This window comes from Lycium ferocissimum, chromosome 8 (assembly GCF_029784015.1).
Source record: "Lycium ferocissimum isolate CSIRO_LF1 chromosome 8, AGI_CSIRO_Lferr_CH_V1, whole genome shotgun sequence".
NCBI classification, from domain to species: Eukaryota; Viridiplantae; Streptophyta; class Magnoliopsida; order Solanales; family Solanaceae; genus Lycium; species Lycium ferocissimum.
In genome coordinates, this window is record NC_081349.1 from 16,272,543 (window position 1) to 16,291,858 (window position 19,316).

Consider the following 19,316-nt stretch of genomic DNA (forward strand, 5'->3'; position numbering starts at 1 on the left):
AAAGAATCATTTATGTTCGCTAGCGATAGTGGAGATGGTTTGTAGCGGTGGTAGTGATGGTGATGGTTGGTGTTAGTGGCTAGTAACGGTGGTGGTGATAGTTGTGAGGGTGGAGGTGGTTGGCGTTGTAGTGATTGGTGCGATGGTGAAGTTGGTTGATGTTAGTAGTTGGCGGTGTGATGGGGGCGGTGGCTGAAGAATGTGTGGTGGCTGACGATGTATTTGGTGGTAGTTGACCGCGGTGCTAGTTGTGATGGTAGAGGTGGTTGGTAGCAGGGATTAATCGCAGTAGTGGTAGTAGCTGATAGTGACGGCGGTAATGATAGTAATGGATATAATTATAATGATGGAGGTGGTAGGTGTGATAGCGATTGGCAGTAATGATTGACGACAGTGGTGATTGCCAGTAATGGTTGTGATGACAGTGGTGGTTGGTGATGGTGGTCGATAGTTACTCAACGGTAGTGTTGGACTGTTGGTTGACAATGATGGTTGTGATTATGATGACAGAGGTGGTTCATGGTGGTGGTTGATAATTGTGAATAGAATGGTGGTCTTAATGATATTAGAAATTTATGTTTTTTATTTCCGCTAGTTTCTTAATGAAAAAGAATTGGAGGGAGAAAAAGAGGTAGGTACCACCACTATCGCTATTTGCTTTGTTTCCACATTAGAGAAAAAGATTGCATCATAATTGTGCTTTGACAAAAAGTGAGCACAAATCATGTTGTGTCAAAATTCTATGGTCTTAAAAGACCTTTTTGAAGAGTTGGTGGAGTGATAAGTAGTGCATACAACATCTCCATGAAAAGTAGTGGCACCTCTCGCGAGTAGTCATTGTGCGTATTATAAAGGCTAAAGTGGAAATAAAATTCGGTAATATTGATTTGTGTGTTTATACAACAACAACACAACTACCATTACTATTCATTGACTATTCATAGCAATAAACAAAGTCAAAGAAAAATTATGAAGGCAACGGAAAGTTGTAAGTAAAATGAAAAGAGTCACATTTGTTTGTAAACGAGTACTCACAAGTCACAACTTCTTACTCACAACTCACAACTTCTTTTTTATAGTTTCACACTGTGACGAATTCAAAATTTTTATTAAGCGGGTTCAAAAAATAAAAATATAGTGTTTAGAATTTGAACTTGAATTTGAACCCCCTTAATCACTGAGTCAACTTCTAATCTTGTATTCAAGGAATTCAAAATCTATAGATGTACATAAAAATAAAAAAAAATACCTTATATATATAGTGTAATTTTTTGTAGAGAGTTAGATCCGCCGTCCCTGGTTCACACGTGGGGTCGAGGGGTTAGGACATATTCAAACCTTACTCTTATCTTTGTCATGAGGGTAGAGACGTTTCCGATAGACTCTAGAAAGTTTTCGAAACAATATAATTAATTTTAAAAGGAACTCAAGTAAAAATATCTCATTTAAACATTAAATGTTAAAAAGTGTATATATATGAGATATATGTTTTTCACACTTTGGCTTGATGCAAATATCCGATACATTAGTTTTTTTATCTTAAAATTATTTGGGTATTCTCATTTTTACTATCTTTTTCATCCACAAGAATGTGAAGCGACTGAAATCCACGCTCTTCTTTACACCACTGTCCACTAGACGAGAAGAGCTGCATTACCGTTCGTGCAAACACAGCCAGTACGGCGCGTTAGAATACAAGTCAGTCTGTACTTCTGTCAACTTCACTCATCTTTTTGCCCTTTTTCTTTTATCTATCCAAGTTCCTTTTACTTTGCTTTTTCCCGAAAATTCCATTTGGGATGTTTTTTTCTTTTTTTGATTTTATGTGAAGATTCTTGCTGTAAAAAGGAAGTGCAAAAGAAAATACTCTATCCGTCCCAATTTATATGACACTATTTCCTTTTTGTCAGTCCAAAAAAAATAACACCTTGCTATATTTTGCAACAATCGAACTCTAAAATTCTCATTTTACCCTTCATGGAATGATTCTAGCGATAAAAATTTCTTTCGCTTGTTTTAGACAACAAGATTCAAAAGTATTTCTTTCTTTTTTAAACTTCGTGCCCAGTCAACACCCTCGTATAAATTGGGACGGAGTAATAACTTTCTAGATTTAAGAAATAATTTAATTTTCTAACATATCATCTCACCTAATGGCTTTTTTAATATGTTGCTTAAAATTCATATGTTTATTCTTTCTCATCCTTGTTTTACTCAACATTGAAACATTTTCGCTATCCATACACTATATGATTCGAGTAAGAGATAATGAACACACGCACTTATTGCTTGTATGTTGAACTCGCCTTAGCACCTTACAAAACTTCTTAAAAAGAAAAATATTTTGTAAGCCAATGGTAATCTAGAGACTCTATTTGGATAACTATGTTTTCTATTCTTAAGAAATTAAATTGATCTTATAATGCTGCAAGTATATTTTTTGTTAGGGATGGTAACGAGGCAAGGCGGGGAAGGGGTAGCGTGGGACAAGCTCTTAGCGGGGGCGGGATGGGGCAAAATTTATTTTGTTGAAAATCAAACTGGGGCAGGGTAATTTCCGAGCGAATTTGACTATCAATAGTTATGAACTCTCCTCCAATAATGTAAATACGTGTGCACCTACTAACAAATGTTGTGGTGGAGTGATAAGTACTCCTTCATCATTAATCAGAGCTCCTTAATATCCGGCTTTAATACCTTGTCTGACCAAGTGAGAGAAAAAAAAAATGTAAATTACATGTGCACCTATTTTTCATAAGTTGGAGAGCCCTGCTGGCAGCTAGGCTAGTGTTGTTACCCACACAAACAAGCTAGCTAGCTAGCAAGACATGTAATCCCTTATTCAGGGAAACAAAGACATTAACCCTCAATATATATATTAGGCAATCTTGTTATTTGTAGGACACTATAGATTTTTTTGGTCTTCTTTGGACGCATACCAAATCCAATTTTCTAATTAGAGGCAATCACGTCTGGACAATTAATAGTTATTTAGACATAAATTTCACTTAAAAAAAAAAAAGATTTTATGGTGAAAATTGTTATTTTATGTGAAATAATTGTTACATAAGTTGTTCAACTTTGGAGTTTCTATTTCAAATTCAAGTTTAAATAACGAATAAAATTGTGAAATAAATATGAAATTACAAATGTTAATGCGGGGGGGAAGGGGAGGAAGCTTATGTGATTTGATATCAATTTCTTTGTTTAGATTTTCATGTCAACTTCATTGGCAGCTAGCCAAGTTATTTTGCTTTAATGAGAATGTCCTATCATTTATTTCCTTCCTTAGTGTCTATTCATCAAAATTCTACTACCAAATTGACTTGGTATGCTTTTATGTAGGAGTGGGCATTGGTTTCTTCGGTTTGGTTTTATTAAATTTCGGTCCGGCTATTTCGGTTTCGGTTTTTTGAAGGTGGACACCGAACACCGAACCAAACTAGTTCGGATCGGTTCTTTCGGTTTCGATTTTTTAAAGTTCGGTTCTATTTGGTTTTTCAATTCGATTTTTTTATATGATATTAGAAGCGATTCCATTTACACTAATTCATATTCTCAAAAGCAATAAAACATAAAACTGATAAATTGAAATCAAAATCAAACAAACAGGATACTCAAGAACAGAAAATCATAATCATGATATAGGATTACTAGGTGTTATACACATACTGTAAGAATAATTAAGAAAACACATAAAAGACATACAATAATCCTAAAGACACATCCTAGTCACTTCCTTTGTTAAGGATATTTGATTTTCAATCAAGTGGAAAATTAGGGATACAAAAGCAAAAAAGAGGGCTTGTTACAATTGGGTTTTTTTTAAACTTAATGGAGCTTGAATATTTTTAATTTTTTTGGGTAATGTATTAAATTTCGGTGGGCGTTCGGTCCTTCGGTCCTTCGGTTCGGTTATCAAACTTCGGTTCGGCTATTTCGGTTTCGGTTTTTTGAAAGTGGACACCGAACACCGAACCAAACTAGTTCTGTTTCGGTTTTTTGAAGTTCGGTTCGGTTTTTCGATTTTCGGTATTTATGCCCAGCCCTATTTTTATGGTTATTAAAATGATCATAATTTATACAACAATTGATAGAATAATTGAAGCTTCTTTCTCAAGCTAGTGAGAGAGAGAGACATCTACCGAGATGGGGTAATTTGTAGGAAATTTTAACATTTTAAGGAAGGAAACTTTGGAGTAATAGTAAAGTTATCTTCGTGTTACCTATATGTTACAAGTTTGAGTTATCGAACCAGTCATTGATATTGCACTAGGATAGATTGCCACATCACATTTTTTGGAGTGCGGCCCTTTCACGGATCCTACTTGAACGTGGGATGCTTTGTTCACCGGATTGTTCGTAAGTACTTAATTCCCGGAAAAAATTAATATGATTATTTATTTTAATGTTGATTGTCTTCTAACGAGCTAAACCCTTTGACAATTATTTTAACTGGGTTATGAGAAATTATGTTAAGGAAAAGAGAAAAGGAATAAAAGAAAATGACATCTAAGTTCCAAGATTTTTATCTAGAAATTAAAAATCTTTTCAAACAGAAAAAAAAAAAAAACCAGATCTTTAGGAGTCAATTGTGACCAGCTTAAAAATGAGACATGAACTCCTCTTAAATCTTGAAGAAAATTCATACTTGTAGTTATGTTTTTCAAGATGGAGACAAAATATATACTACTTAAAATAGTTAGGTAAAACATACAAAGCATATCTTATGACTAGTCAAAGCCTCGTGTGTTCATGACAGCCCTTCTTGTTTGGTCAACTCCATGCCAATCCAACTTTTCTACCCAATCAGCTCGTTTAGTGTTGTTTGCTAGAAAATTAGTCTTCTCCAAATTCGTTGAACAATAATTACACGAAAAAATTGTCATGGAAGATAAGTTACCGCCCCTTATTAGTTGTGGGATGTTGAATTGGTTTCGTGTATGGTCTTGTACAATCCTTATCTCATAAACTAATTTTTTATTTGTGATTGAGTTAATCTCAACATTTACATTTATAATATGGTATCCAATGCTGGGAATACTTCATGAGTTGATAGACCTGGTCGTTTTGATAGAGTTAAATTGTCCCGACATCAATTATGAGATGTGAGATTAGTAGCTTTATATATTGTTGGACGATTCTCTCCCATAAAATAAGATTCAATATGCTTCATTTATTAACAAAATGCTAATTAGTTTCAATTTTTTTTCTAGAAGCATTCATATTGTAATAAATATTAGGCGGCAATACCAAAGAAAAGGAGAAAAAGCAATAAAATCAAGCGTGCGGATAGAGCATATGTGAGGACCATGAACAATGATGCAAGTTATTTTATTATTACCATTTTCGTAATGTTGAGATCATGAATCTTGGAGATCCACAATAACCTTGAATGTTTAATTATTGATCACGTAATCTTAGGTCATTAGGTGTTCCCATCATGTTTTTTAAGATCGAGATCGAAAATCAATACAGTACTTAAGTCTATTTTAAAGTTTTAATCATAATACAAAGACCCAGAATACTGTTGTAGACATACTATGTGGTCGGTAGATTGTCACTAATCACAAGATTATTTAATTTATCTGTAGTTTTACTTTGTCAGAAGAAAAAAATTTAAAATCATTAGTTTAATAACAAAATATGTTCGCCCCCAGTTAGGACCATAACTTTGAAAATAAAAAATAAAAGGAAATGATGCAAAAACAACTGTTAAAAGGTTGTCTTGGTTTAGTTGCTTGTAGCAAATATCATGGAGACCACTTATAGTATATTGGTGATGTAATTATTGATTAAAAACTTCATGGAAGTTTCTAGATGGGAATTATATGTTTCTGTTGGGGTTAATTTATAACTAATTCATTATAGTTTATTTAATCGTTAAGGATATTACATCATTATTTACTTAATTATATTTTCAATATATCACCTTATACTCTTGTTTGATCCTTTTTATGAATTAAGCACGAAATTTTATATTAGTAATTGGTTGAGGTAGTTAAAACTCGAAATGAAGACCCTGCCTGCTGCAATATATAAAAGAACTCATACCCTGATCATCTAAGAATTTAAGTTATTAGATATGTCTGATAGAAACAACCTCTACGCCTTCTCAAGATGTAGATAAAGTGTCACAGACACTAATCTCCTTCCTCGTACCTCACTTCGTGGCGCTACAACGAATATATTGTTGTTGTTGTATATACCACATATTTATTTATTTAATTATATTTTCTAACAGTTTTGTTTAGCACAGCGATTAAAAAACGCTTCTAACTTTTTTTTCTTCTCAAAAGATACTATTTGAGAGCTAGCTCTCCTTACAATTTCTTCCTAATATAATGGTATGATGATGCATGCATGTTTAGATTTCTGAGTTTTACTTGATTTTGCTATTCGAAATTTGTCTTTTCTTTTAAGAGTTGATTTCTTCAGAAACAATTATGTACGCTAAATTGCTAATTACTTGAGTGAAGTTACGTATATAGCAGATTTATTCACAAGCACTAAAATAACAAAAGAAAGAAACTCAAAACCTTCAAGGCCCCCAGATGATATCATTTCTCCACGTGTTTTGATATTAGTAATTTTTAATTTCCAATACTTCAAGTAAGATAAAGAGTAGAATTACACGTCTTGTCTGGTATATATTAAGTAGGCTTTCATGATTTATCATGAATAAATTCAAACCAACTATTGGGAAAATGGTAAAAGTAGACGTGTAAACAATATGGAAAGAAAAAAAGGGATACATATAAAGGAGGGCTGACAAATTGAATTCAACAAAGAAAAAAGAAAGTTCACTGCATTCGATACACAAATTAGCCACTAACATCAATGAAATAGATGGATGTCTATTTAGAAACCTGTTTGGAAAGTTACCTTGTTTCCCTTAGGTTTTTTTAAATTGTCCATTATATAAACTAATCTTTACTTATTCATTTCAGATATATTTTTTCTTCTTTTAATATTATCTTTATTATTAAATCACTTCATAGAATATCAATAGTCAAATTTAAAATTTTAAAGTATAGTTAATATGGCAGATTAGTAAGATATCTCCTAATAAATAATTTATTGAAGTGTGTGTCAAGTCAGGGACAAATAAAAGGGAACAGAAGGGGTAATTGAATTTGGATATAATTGCATAGTTTGACATATTTGTCTGATAATTACTTGGTCATCATGGACTTGAACGTAATTGAGGAGGACCAATTATACTTTTCAATTCTCAAAGAGAGTTAAGAATTTTTAGTATTACATAATGTAATTATCAGTCGACTTTTCAAATTCTTTCTTTCTTCATTTTTAATTTTCTAATTATATACATACATATTTATCACATATAAATCTCATTTATATATATGTCCGAAAAATGTTTGTTTGATTTCTTGCAAAAAAATTTATTTAAAATTTAAAAATCAAATTATGTAATTATATTTGTGTAATCAAACATGACATTAAAAATTACATTGCAATATTGATGCATAATTACTACCCTAGTAATTACACAACTTAATAATTATACTGCAATTTTCAAACAACCCCTCAATTCAAATGCAATTTACTACCAAATCTACTTTTCTTTGGTCTTATAAGTACTACTGCAATTGGTAAATATCACTTTCATGATCTAAAGTCAACTAAGCTTGTATCAAATCTCATGTGGGATGCATAAATACCACTTCATAAAATAACGAAAGCACAACTAACCAAGTTTTTAGAAAGGGGAAAAGGCAATAAATACTACTCCACCATTTGTCTACTTTGTATGTATAAGAACATACGTAATCTCAATAAGATAATGGTCAAGAAATCAAAACTCAAATCTAGTTTGATAATTTTGAAACCTAATATTCTCATCAGTAATACCCAGTTTGAGATTTACTATCCATCGTCATCATCATTATTATTATCATTATTATTATTATTATTAAAAAAAAAAAAAGTTTGAATAATCTTAACGAAAATGTTCGCCTCACTACTGCATACCCGTGCTATGAGCATTGAAAGTATAATTAGTTTCTCTCTCCTAATTTACGTAACACTAAGGGTCCATTTGGCCATGAGTATTTTTCACTTTTTTCCGGAAAATTATTTCACTTTATTTAGAAATCAACGTTTGGCCATGAAAATTCCAAAAAAAATAGAAAACAACTAAAACCTTATTTTCACTTTTTTCACTTTCAATACATTCAAACAACCAAATATTTTTTACAAAAACTATAATCAAACACAACTCCATCTTTAATTCCAACTCCAAATAAAGTGAAAAGTATTTGGTTTTCATGGCCAAACGCCTACTAACTCTTTTTAGTCAATTCCAAAAAGAATAGTACTCCATTTCAAGTTATTTGTCGTTTTTATTTTATTTTACATGCCCCTTAAGAAATACTCCCTCCGGATAAAAAAGAGTGCACACTTGTACCATTTGCACACCCCTTAAGAAAATACTAACTCCTAAACAAAAATAGGTAATTTGACTAAACTGCTCCTAATTAAATAGGTATTGAAATTTGATCACATAACACTTAATTGGGGCAAATCTAGAAAGAAAAGGTTAATCCTTTCTTGATTTGATAAGTGGACACTCTTTTTGACCCAAGAAAAAAAAAGGCTAAGTGGACACTCTTTTTGATCCAGAGGGAGTACTAATTAGGAGGGAAATTTGACCTACTTTACTTTTATTTATGTCTAAGTTATAATCACTCTCCGTTTACTTTATATGTCAGCTCCACTTATGAAGAAATTCTATTAAGAGTAAAATTGAGAAAGAATAATTAAATATGTCTTGAACTTCTAAAACAATAAATAATTTGAGATAACTAACCACGACATATAATTTGAGACGGATGGAGTAATACATTTCTATATTTAGTAATAGTATTAAGGTCAAACTTTTCATTTTGTCCTCAATAAATATAATTACAGCTCCACAAATATTAAGAAAATCATAAAACGTTAGGAATTTAGGAGCCATTTGGAAACCATGACATGAAATCAGTGATTTGATATCATGATGATTTGAAGTTAAAGTTTTGTTTGGGCATGCAAGTTGAATTTATTAAGTTGTAATTTTTTCTCATAGACACTAAACTCTTACAAATTGTGAAAACCATCAAAATTTTTTCAATTCTCATACAATCTTACTAAATAAGCAACAAAATTAATACACTATTATTACAACATAATTGATCGAACTTTAGTCCAACAAAAAGGAAAATTAAAACATCAGTTGTAGTGTCACTACTCTTTAATATAATCATTCCAAAAGTAAATTTTTTTGATATAAATAGTTGATAAATATATCTACTAATTTATGATTTCCTTTTACAAAATATGAACTTACACGTTAAGTTTTACATTTAATTGCATACTAGAATTAACAATTAAAAAAAAAAAAAAAAAAAAAAAAAAAACAGGCAAGCTATCACAAGCTAAACCCACCCTCGCAGAAACCGCCAGCTTTCAACTCCCCCCAGGGCCTATTGAAAAGGAAACGTACAAATAATGATAACATTAATAAACTATATCTCACTTTTTTTTTTTTTCCTTTCATTTCTCATAAACCCAAAAAAAAAAAAAAAAAAAAAAAAAGAGGAAGAGAAATCATATAAATACTAAATACTCCTAATATCTTTCTAAAATAACTCTTCCAAAAATTGTCCAAGTGGGATGACCAAAATATTCTCTTACACTCCTCCTCAGATTCCCAGTTTTCTTACATCTTTCTCTATCTTTGTTTAGAGTAATATCTCTGTGTCTTTGAGTGTTATATGTTTTCTCTTTAAGCTGTTCAACTACATTTTTACATATTGTAACCACCCCACCCCCCTCAACCCCCCACTCCCCACAACCACACACACCTTCAACTATATTCCTACTACAGCTACCACCATTATATTCTTCCATTATATGAATCTTTATTCTAATTTTTGTAGTTTGTGTTGTTTTTTGTACTTTCTTGAAAGGTAAGGGGTCTTAGTTGACATTCTTGAATTTTCTGTAAAAATGGAGTCTTTAAGGTTGTAAAAGCACTTGCTATGGATCTGGAGACCGGGGTTAATCAGAATCGTGTTAAGGTAATTGTTAAAGTTTAGTTCTTTAGGTACTTTTAGAAATCTTGATGAGAATTAATTATCATTTTGATAAGTTTTTGTGTTTGCAGAAAGAATCTTGGAGGGCAATATTGACATTGGCATATCAAAGTTTGGGAGTTGTTTATGGAGATTTGAGTACATCACCTTTGTATGTGTATAAAAGTACTTTTGCTGAAGATATTACACATTCAGAGAGTAATGAAGAAATCTATGGTGTTTTATCATTTGTGTTTTGGACATTGACTTTGGTTCCTTTATTGAAGTATGTGTTCATTGTACTTAAAGCTGATGATAATGGTGAAGGTGGAACATTTGCTTTGTATTCACTACTTTGTAGACATGCCAAAGTTAATTCATTGCCTAGTTGTCAGTTAGCAGATGAAGACTTATCAAATTACAAGAAAGATAATCTTATTAGTCCTGCTCCAACTACTTTTGGGGCCACACTTAAATCAACTTTGGAGAGATATAGAGTTTTGCAAAGATTTCTGCTTGTATTGGCTTTAATTGGAGCTTGTATGGTTATTGGAGATGGCATCCTCACACCTGCTCTTTCAGGTATGTGAAAACGGCAACTGTAGACATGTGATTTTTGACCCTCCCTGAGTTTTGAATCGTTTTAGTGTCTATGTATTTCTTTTATCCCAATGTCCTCTCTTGTTCTCAAGATTGAATGACCAATTCTGCTCCGAACCCTCGACTCGAATTTGTTATGCAGCCGAAGATTTTTCAACTTTGTGAGATTAATTCCCAAGTTATTGCAAAGTGAAAAAATTGATGAGATAAATATTCTTGCATTTATTGCTACTGCACTAGTTTTTATGGCTTTTTTACTTATCGTTTTTGCCACCTACCCCTAAAGAAAATGAAAAAGAAACTCTATCCTTAACCCTTCCAATCCTTAGTTCAAGGTGACAATTCACCCTAGCCGTTGTCTATGGTTTCGTCTTTACCTAGAGGCACGAGACAATTCTCCCTGGAACTCGGAAAACAGCCCATAACTTATATATGATTTTTTATTTTTTATTTCTGGTTGTTAATAGAACACAATAGAAGCAACGGATTGGCATAGGCGATATCTAGTACTTAGGATTGAACTAGTTACCCCTGTAGGAATAATTTGTTGGATTTAGAGAACTATGCCTTAGTAGACATGTAAATATTGCCTTAGTGGACCTGAATAGAACGGAATAGTATAAATAATTCATATAAGATATAACCGGCTTCAACTGACTTGGGATTGTCGTATGGTTGATTGGTTGACCCAAAGTTTGGAATTTTATGGTGTTTGTTAGTTTCTGACATCATTCACCTTTTGTGGACTTTGTGCAGTTTTCTCAGCAGTATCTGGCATTGAACTTGCTATGGGAAAAGAACATCACAAATGTAAGTTATATCTAATCATTTTCTGTGAGATCATTGTGTTATACTATGTTGTTTCTTGAGCTGCTTAACCTCGAAGCAGTGTTTAGGATGGCGAAAGGTGAGGCGTGGCAACAAGGGCTCGCCTCAAGCCTCATGGCGAGGCGTGGCGTGGCGAGCGCCTTTTAGAAGTGAGGCGAGAATTAACACAAAAAATTAAAATATTAAATATGCATATATAAATACCCAAAAACTCAAATACTCACAAAATACTAGCAAATATTTCAATTGAAAAATTAAAAGTAGATAGTTGATAGTTGATGCTAAAGTCTAAAAGTCTCCAACTAGATAGTTAATAAGTCATAAGGTCCCTGAGTGTTAGCATTAACCAAATTATAACGAAGCAACATCTATTCTTCTTCAAGATCTCCAAATTCTACAACCACAAGAGTGTTAGCATTATATTGTCTCTTTATTCTGTTCTGTTTTAAAAAAGTCAAGCCCAACTTTTTAAAAAAAAAAATCAAAAGGCGACGCCTTAGTCGCCATACGCCATAGCCTCGCCTTAGTAGCCATAGCCTCGCCTTTTAGGAAATGCCACGCCTTGGCCGTCCATGGCGAGGCAGGCTCGCCTTGCCACGCCTCACGCCAAAAGGCGTAAGGCGAGCGCCTTTCACAACACTGCCTCGAAGGGAAATGTATGTTAATAGTGATTATGTTTTTTGACCTTTAGGTCTTCATGAAACATGTGCTGTAGCTATTCACAAAGACAAAACTTGATGATGACCTTCAATTAAAATTTAAACAGTTTTAGCTAATCCTGCGAATAAGAGAAATAAATATGATGGTTTTCTCTTAATCAATGGTTTTAGTTTTCTCTTAATCAATGGTTTGACTTTTCCTAAAACCACAGAATTTGAAGTCAAAGATAATAAAGCACAAATACTATTTCCATAATGCACGTTTTGAAAGACATATGAACTCAAACAGATTTCCCAACTTCTTGAAACCCTTGGTGATCTTATCATATGCCAATTGACATGTCCATAGATGATATATTTCATCTGATTGGAGCAAATGCGACCAAACGGCACGACTCCCCATTAAGGAGGAGAATCCGATATCAACAATTAAACGTTCAAATATGCAAGCATATATGTAAATGCAAAATGATCACCCAATCAATATTTGGTTTTAGTTTATTTCTTTCAGCATCCTGTATATTCTCCAAACTCAGGTCTACCCAAATGATTCTGTGATTCCAAATGACAGCCAATGAATTTAGGAGAAAAAAAAAAAGATTTTTTCATTAAGTTTGGAGCAATCTTAGATGTTGGCAAAGTATAGCCGGATATATCCTCAGACCCTGAGGGATATACGGAACTTAATATCCCTCTCCAATTTTTTTTGAACGTGACTAATGTCTCTTGTCTCATTCATTTCGTGGCCACAAAATTTATTGATGGTTAGATGGGAAATCATTAAGATCAACTAACATTATTACAACAACAAAAACTCAGCTTTGGCCAATTGATTTGATTTCTCTGCTTGACCTGGACAGCAGTGTCATTTTATAGATACACAAATGCACTCAGAATGGTCCAATTTCCCTACAACCATAAATTTAAACGAGGAACAAATATCTTCTCAACTGTCCATCACTTCTTTGCTGACTGCTGGTTATTTAATCAGGTCATGAATAGTCTTAGGCCAGATCTTTCTTTTTCATATTGCCTTCAAGATCTTTATAGCTTAAAATGTCTATTCCAATACGTTTTCAGCCTACATAATCATGAAGAAACATCTTGAATTCTCTTCCTACTATTTGGAGATTCTTTAATGTAACGCGTACCAAACAAAATTGGCAATAATCTTACACAAAAGAAAAGAGGCAACTTAAAGACTTTAGGATCAGAAGGGTAACATTTTATTTTTAGGACCTTTTGAACATGTCTATTTGAGTGATATTGGAAATTAGCTTACTCCATTTTCTTTCTTTTCTTTTTCTTCGACTTCTTTATTCTATTTAAAATTGTGTGGATCATTCAACGTACCATCTAATTTTTGATCCCTATGCTCAAACACAAAAGAAAAGAGGCAACTTAAAGACTTTAGGATCAGAAGGGTAACATTTTTTTTTGGGACCTTTTGAACATGTCTATTTGAGTGATATTGGAAATTAGCTTACTCCATTTTCTTTCTTTTCTTTTTCTTCGACTTCTTTATTCTATCTAAAATTGTGTGGATCATTCAACGTACCATTTAATTTTTGATCCCTATGCTCAAAATGACATGCTATCTCTAAAATATGTCATTTGCAGATGTAGAAGTTCCACTTACTTGTGTCATACTGATAGCCTTGTTTGCCCTTCAGCATTATGGCACACACAGGGTTGGATTTTTGTTTGCACCTGTTGTCGTTACATGGCTTATGTGTATCAGTGCTATTGGGGTATATAATATAGTACAATGGGACCGTCATGTGTATCGAGCACTGTCTCCATATTACATGTACAAGTTCCTGAAAAAAACTCAAACAGGAGGCTGGATGTCCTTGGGAGGGATCCTCCTGTGCATAACAGGTAAGATATAGTTGTCGATTGTTTTCTGATTATTTACCTCTCAAGCAAAATAGTTTATCTACTGCTCTTCTTTTGGTACCATGATTATCAGATACACAAATATATTCTTTCAGGTTCAGAAGCAATGTTTGCTGATCTAGGACACTTCTCCCAGTTGTCAATACAGGTAGATATTCATTCGCCATGCTATTTCCTGTTCTGCGTATTTGAATAAGCTTAACAGTTTTTATCTGAATGACTTGCAAAATTTGAAGCATCTATAGCACCCAACTCTGGAGATATCTTCAGGAATTAAAAGATTTACTGAATATTGGTTTTCGGATCCATCAGTAAATATTGACATGTAAATATTGAAAAAAGCAATGTTTGATTGGTCTATATGCAATTTCACATGTAAATATTGACGCATTAGTCATCATTAATGGTGAAATTTGATGATGATCATGTTAATTTCTCTTGAGGATGTCACAAATAATTTCAAATAGCTCTATTTTCCTCTTTGTCTCAACTGCTTTATATCCAACTAATATCTAAATGACAGGGTGCATATATAATTCAATATAAGCAAAAATGAGAAGCAGTAAATGTGACAGTGGTCCCTTTCTTTTCTTCCTTGTTTGAATTTAGCCCAATTGGCGCATTGAAATAAGTAGAAGGTTGCGTAAATGTTAATCAAAGGCGGCTAAAGTCATTGAGGACCTAAAATAGATAGTAGAATGAACCTTCTCATATAACTAAAATCTTTTAGATAAAGATGGTCACAAATTCGTCATGTTACCAGAGCGGGTAGAGATTCTAATTTCAAGTCTCACTACCACTTCACTGAAAATATTTTCCACTTGTCCGGCCTAAGAAAAGTTAATTGGCTCACACGTAATAGGATGTGTTGAAGACCTAAAATAAATATTAAAAATGAACCGTCTCTAATAGTAAGGTTTTAAATGAGACGGTTATACTATACAAAGATACACACAATGCACCTTTATACACCCTCCAAATTGTGTAAGAGACTATTTTCCCTTTTGCAGATTGCTTTTACCTTCATGGTTTATCCATCACTGATTCTCGCATATATGGGACAAGCTGCTTATCTTTCACAGCATCATGTTATTGAAAATGAAAGCTATCGTATTGGCTTCTATGTTTCTGTACCAGGTATGTGTTTCCTAGTTGCTTTTATAGTGGAAAAAGTAATAGTGGTGGGAAAATTCAGCTTATGAAGGTCATGTCAAATTGTTGTTTCAGAAAAGCTAAGGTTGCCTGTTCTGGTGATTGCTATACTCGCTGCTGTGGTGGGGAGCCAAGCCATCATCACTGGAACCTTTTCAATTATTAAACAATGCTCCTCTTTGGGTTGCTTTCCTAAAGTTAAAATAGTGAATACGTCATCAAAAATACATGGACAGATTTATATTCCAGAGATCAATTGGACCTTAATGCTACTGTGCTTGGCTGTTACTATTGGCTTCAGAGACACCAAAAGGATGGGCAATGCTTCAGGTATGGATGTAATGATATGAATAAGGGAGAGTAAAAGTTTGATTTGTCGAAATCATTTAACCTTCCTAGATCAACTGTTAAAGTTTATAGTCTCTGTCACAACTCTCTTTACACTCACTTCTGTCCTAAAACAAAATTACTTATTGGATCTGTTCCCTCCTCCATGGGAGACCAACTTTCTCTGTACCTTTTTCTCTTTCTCCTGCATAAACAGTGTATACAGCAACAACAACAGCATAAACATTTGTATACTCTTTCGAAATTCATTTCGGACTTGTTTGTACAGTGGATACAAGGATCTCATGAAGAAAGGTCGTTTGTCCATGCTGAATGATTATTAATTACTAATCCACATCCCTATTTTTGCTTTGTATCAGGTTTGGCAGTCATAACTGTCATGCTGGTTACGACTTGTTTGATGTCATTGGTGATCGTTTTGTGCTGGCGCAAGAGTGTACTGCTTGCACTTTGCTTCGTGATATTCTTTGGGACGATTGAGGCCTTATATTTCTCAGCTTCTCTGATTAAATTTTTGGAAGGAGCATGGGTGCCCATTGCAATGGCCTTTACTTTCATGATAATAATGTGCATTTGGCACTATGGCTCTTTAAAGAAATACGAATTTGACGTCCAAAATAAGGTCTCTATTGAGTGGCTACTCAGTCTTGGTCCCAGCCTAGGCATTGTACGGGTTCGTGGCATTGGCCTCATACACACTGAGCTCGTATCCGGAATACCAGCAATCTTCTCGCATTTTGTTACCAATCTTCCAGCATTTCACCAGGTCTTAGTATTCCTTTGTGTCAAATCTGTCCCGGTTCCTCATGTTAAACACGAGGAGCGGTTCCTCGTTGGACACATTGGTCCAAGAGAATACCGAATATACAGGTGCATTGTCAGGTATGGTTATCGCGATGCTCATAAAGATGATTCAGAGTTTGAGAATGATCTTGTGTGTAGCATAGCTGAGTTTATAAGAACAGGAAGGACGGGGTTGAATGTTAACGGTGAAGATACTAGAAAGGATTTCGAGGACCTGACTGTTGTTGGTACCCCTTCAACTCATATATCAGGAGTTCAACTTTGTGAGGATGAGGATGTAAGTGCTGAATTAGTTGGAACATCAGAACGAAGAGAAATACTTTCTCCACGAGTAACCAAGCCTAAGAAAAGGGTGAGGTTTGTCATACCAGAATCTCCCAAGATTGATAGAGGTGCACAAGAGGAATTGAGGGAATTGATGGAGGCAAGGGAAGCAGGCATAGCTTACATTTTGGGACATTCATATGTAAGAGCCAAACAAGGATCTAGCTTATTTAAGAAAATAGTTATAAATTTTGGATATGACTTTTTGAGAAGGAACAGTAGACCAACTACCTACACTTTAAGTGTACCTCATGCTTCTACTTTAGAGGTAGGAATGGTTTACAATGTATGATTTTTGTATACAGGAAAAAAAAACAAATAATGAATATTGTACATGTGTTTGTAGCTTTTGTATGAATAGAAGAGAAATCATTAACCTTTACGATGATTGAGAATGAGAAATATCTACCATTAACAACCCATATTCTTGTGTACTATCTAGTCTTTTTCAGTTAAAGCTTGATTAGAAATAAAAAATAGAACTTTTTCTACCTTTTCATGCTGCTTTCATTATGTGTCGTATAATAGCAAGAAAAGGTAAAGGAATTTGTTGGAGGGGGCATGATGGAGATGTTTAATTTTCAAATAGGACTTGCATGAAATAGCACGGAATTTGCATGCACATTCTAAAGTTCAGAGGGGAACAATGGTCTCTTTCTTGACACCAATAGTATGTCAATACAAAACCCAAGAGCAAGGTGGAATCAATATTAACTTATCTTCCTTTTTTTTCCCTTTCGGTTTTGCTCAAACAAATAGCATTATATATAATCGCGTTGCATAATAGTTGTTTACAATCCATGACTCTTCTACAAAACGAAGTACCTGAAGAGTCCTTAGTGACCTGATCAACAACAACATTTGGAGGGGTATTATAACATGCTAGGCCCTCCTGGTTACTATTAAAGCAAGTAGAGACATTTGTTCATAACACTGGTAGTAGATAGACTGCACTGCAGTTAATACAAGTAGTTATAGTGGTAGTAGTAATAGTGGATTTGTTTGCCAAAGCTTCAGTTAGTTTGCTTCCTTGTACACATGAATGATTCAGCACAGCAACCTGCAATCATACACAATATTTGAGTATAAGTTGTTCTTATTGAAAAGACAATTTATGAGCTAAATACCAGTTTACACCCCTAAAGGTTAGTTTGCCAGAGTTCAATTCATACGGAGACATAACCAAGAAAAACCTAAAAAAGTTTTTTTTTTTTTTTTTTTTTCTGTATAAAGAAGGCATGGTAATTTAAAACTTGAGAGGATGAAGAGATACCATTGCTTCCTACATCAAGAGGTGATCAAGATTTCACGGCAGTTGAATAAAAGGAAGCAAAGTAGGTTAAAGAAAATGAAAAAACAACTCAGGAGTGTATAGATTCAAAAAGACAAAGAAATTGATTTTCCTATCTACAAAGGGGAAAAAGATGAAGTGAAAAGAAAGATGTAAGTTTCAGAGAGCTTTGGACACTGCAAATCAGCATTTCATACTGTGCCTATGCTCAACCCAAAATGATACAAAATTTTGGAAAATAAGGATTTCTTACAAAAATTAGAGAGTTTGTCTCCTAGAATGATGGTAATATACTAATATCTACCATGTCAACAATGGTCAGACTAGTTGTTCAGCTAAGCAAATCTGGGCAGTTGAAATTTAAACCGGACACATGTCATGCATCCAAGTCGAAGCTTGGGAAAATGGAGAGAATGATTAGTGAATAAGAACCTTATATAATGAAGATCATAACAGCTAAAGTGGGAGATGGTTAGGAGAAGACAAGCTCAAAGCTCTCTTCCCAGAGCTATACATCATACGCCTAAAAAAATGCCACCGTCTCACAGATGTGGAGTCCTCAAGGATGGAACCAAATTTTCAGAAGAGCCTTAAATGGTTGGGAGGTTGGTAGACTAGCAAGTTTTCTCCAGCTACTAAACTCTTCTCAGGCATTTCCATAGTCCCTAACAAGCCAATTTTGAGTCTGCATAGGAGGGGAGTTTTCACAATAAAATCTTGCTACCGGAGGATGATTAATAACCAGTCACTGACAGTAATTCGGCCTTGGAAATTAATTTGGAAAGTCAATATCCCTCACCAAGTCTCTTATTAAATTTACATGGCTGGTGATCATAAGAGCCTGTTTAACTCATGAAGTGTTACAAAGAAGAGGTGTACAAATTTGCTCAAGGTTTTTCATGTGTGATCAAGATGTAGAGATCAATGGTCATTTATTCTTGCATTGTAAAATAGCTATAAATCCGTGGAACATGTTCTCGTGTATACTTGGTTTGAGTTGGGTAATGCCCCAGACTACTTTTGAAATGCTGAGCAACTGGAAAGGAATTGGCAGAAGAGGGACTGAGGAGGATTGGTCGAAGATTGTTCCAGCATGCTTTTGGTGGACATTATGGAAAGAAAGAAATGCAAGGGAAGAACAGCAGCATTCAGAAGATCAAGATGAAATGGCTTAGCCTACTTTATTTTTGGTGTAAGCAAGATACGGTGGGGATGTAGAAGCTTTAGTTGATTTCATGGGGCAATTGTAAAGGTTTTTAGTTTTTTGAAGATATCATCTGCCCACTGTGGGTTGTAACTTCCGACCTCATCACTTTTAATTGATGAGTTTTT

At 33.9% G+C, this 19,316-nt stretch overlaps 1 protein-coding gene and 1 pseudogene across 1 annotated transcript; one reads left to right on the forward strand and one right to left on the reverse strand.

Moving 5' to 3' along the window:
• Positions 1-9,590: 9,590 nt before the first annotated feature.
• Positions 9,591-17,115, forward strand: LOC132067358 (potassium transporter 6-like). The gene is made up of 8 exons (XM_059460563.1): positions 9,591-10,085; positions 10,172-10,661; positions 11,436-11,489; positions 13,787-14,047; positions 14,161-14,213; positions 15,076-15,202; positions 15,293-15,547; positions 15,925-17,115. The coding sequence occupies exons 1-8, from the start codon at positions 10,047-10,049 to the stop codon at positions 16,983-16,985; spliced, it is 2,340 nt and encodes a 779-aa protein (XP_059316546.1). The 5' UTR covers positions 9,591-10,046; the 3' UTR covers positions 16,986-17,115.
• Positions 17,116-17,410: 295 nt separating this feature from the next.
• The window catches only part of LOC132067360 (F-box/kelch-repeat protein At3g23880-like), a 16,223-nt pseudogene continuing 14,317 nt past the window's right edge, over positions 17,411-19,316 (reverse strand).

What these genes read in the sequence shown, in the direction of transcription:
- LOC132067358 (XM_059460563.1), top strand. Translation starts at nt 10,047, where the DNA reads ATGGATCTGGAGACCGGGGTTAATCAGAATCGTGTTAAG. An exon ending in GGGAAAAGAACATCACAAAT is followed by an intron (nt 11,490 to 13,786) that starts GTAAGTTATATC and finishes TGTCATTTGCAG; the next exon opens with ATGTAGAAGTTCCACTTACT. An exon ending in GATCCTCCTGTGCATAACAG is followed by an intron (nt 14,048 to 14,160) that starts GTAAGATATAGT and finishes ATATTCTTTCAG; the next exon opens with GTTCAGAAGCAATGTTTGCT.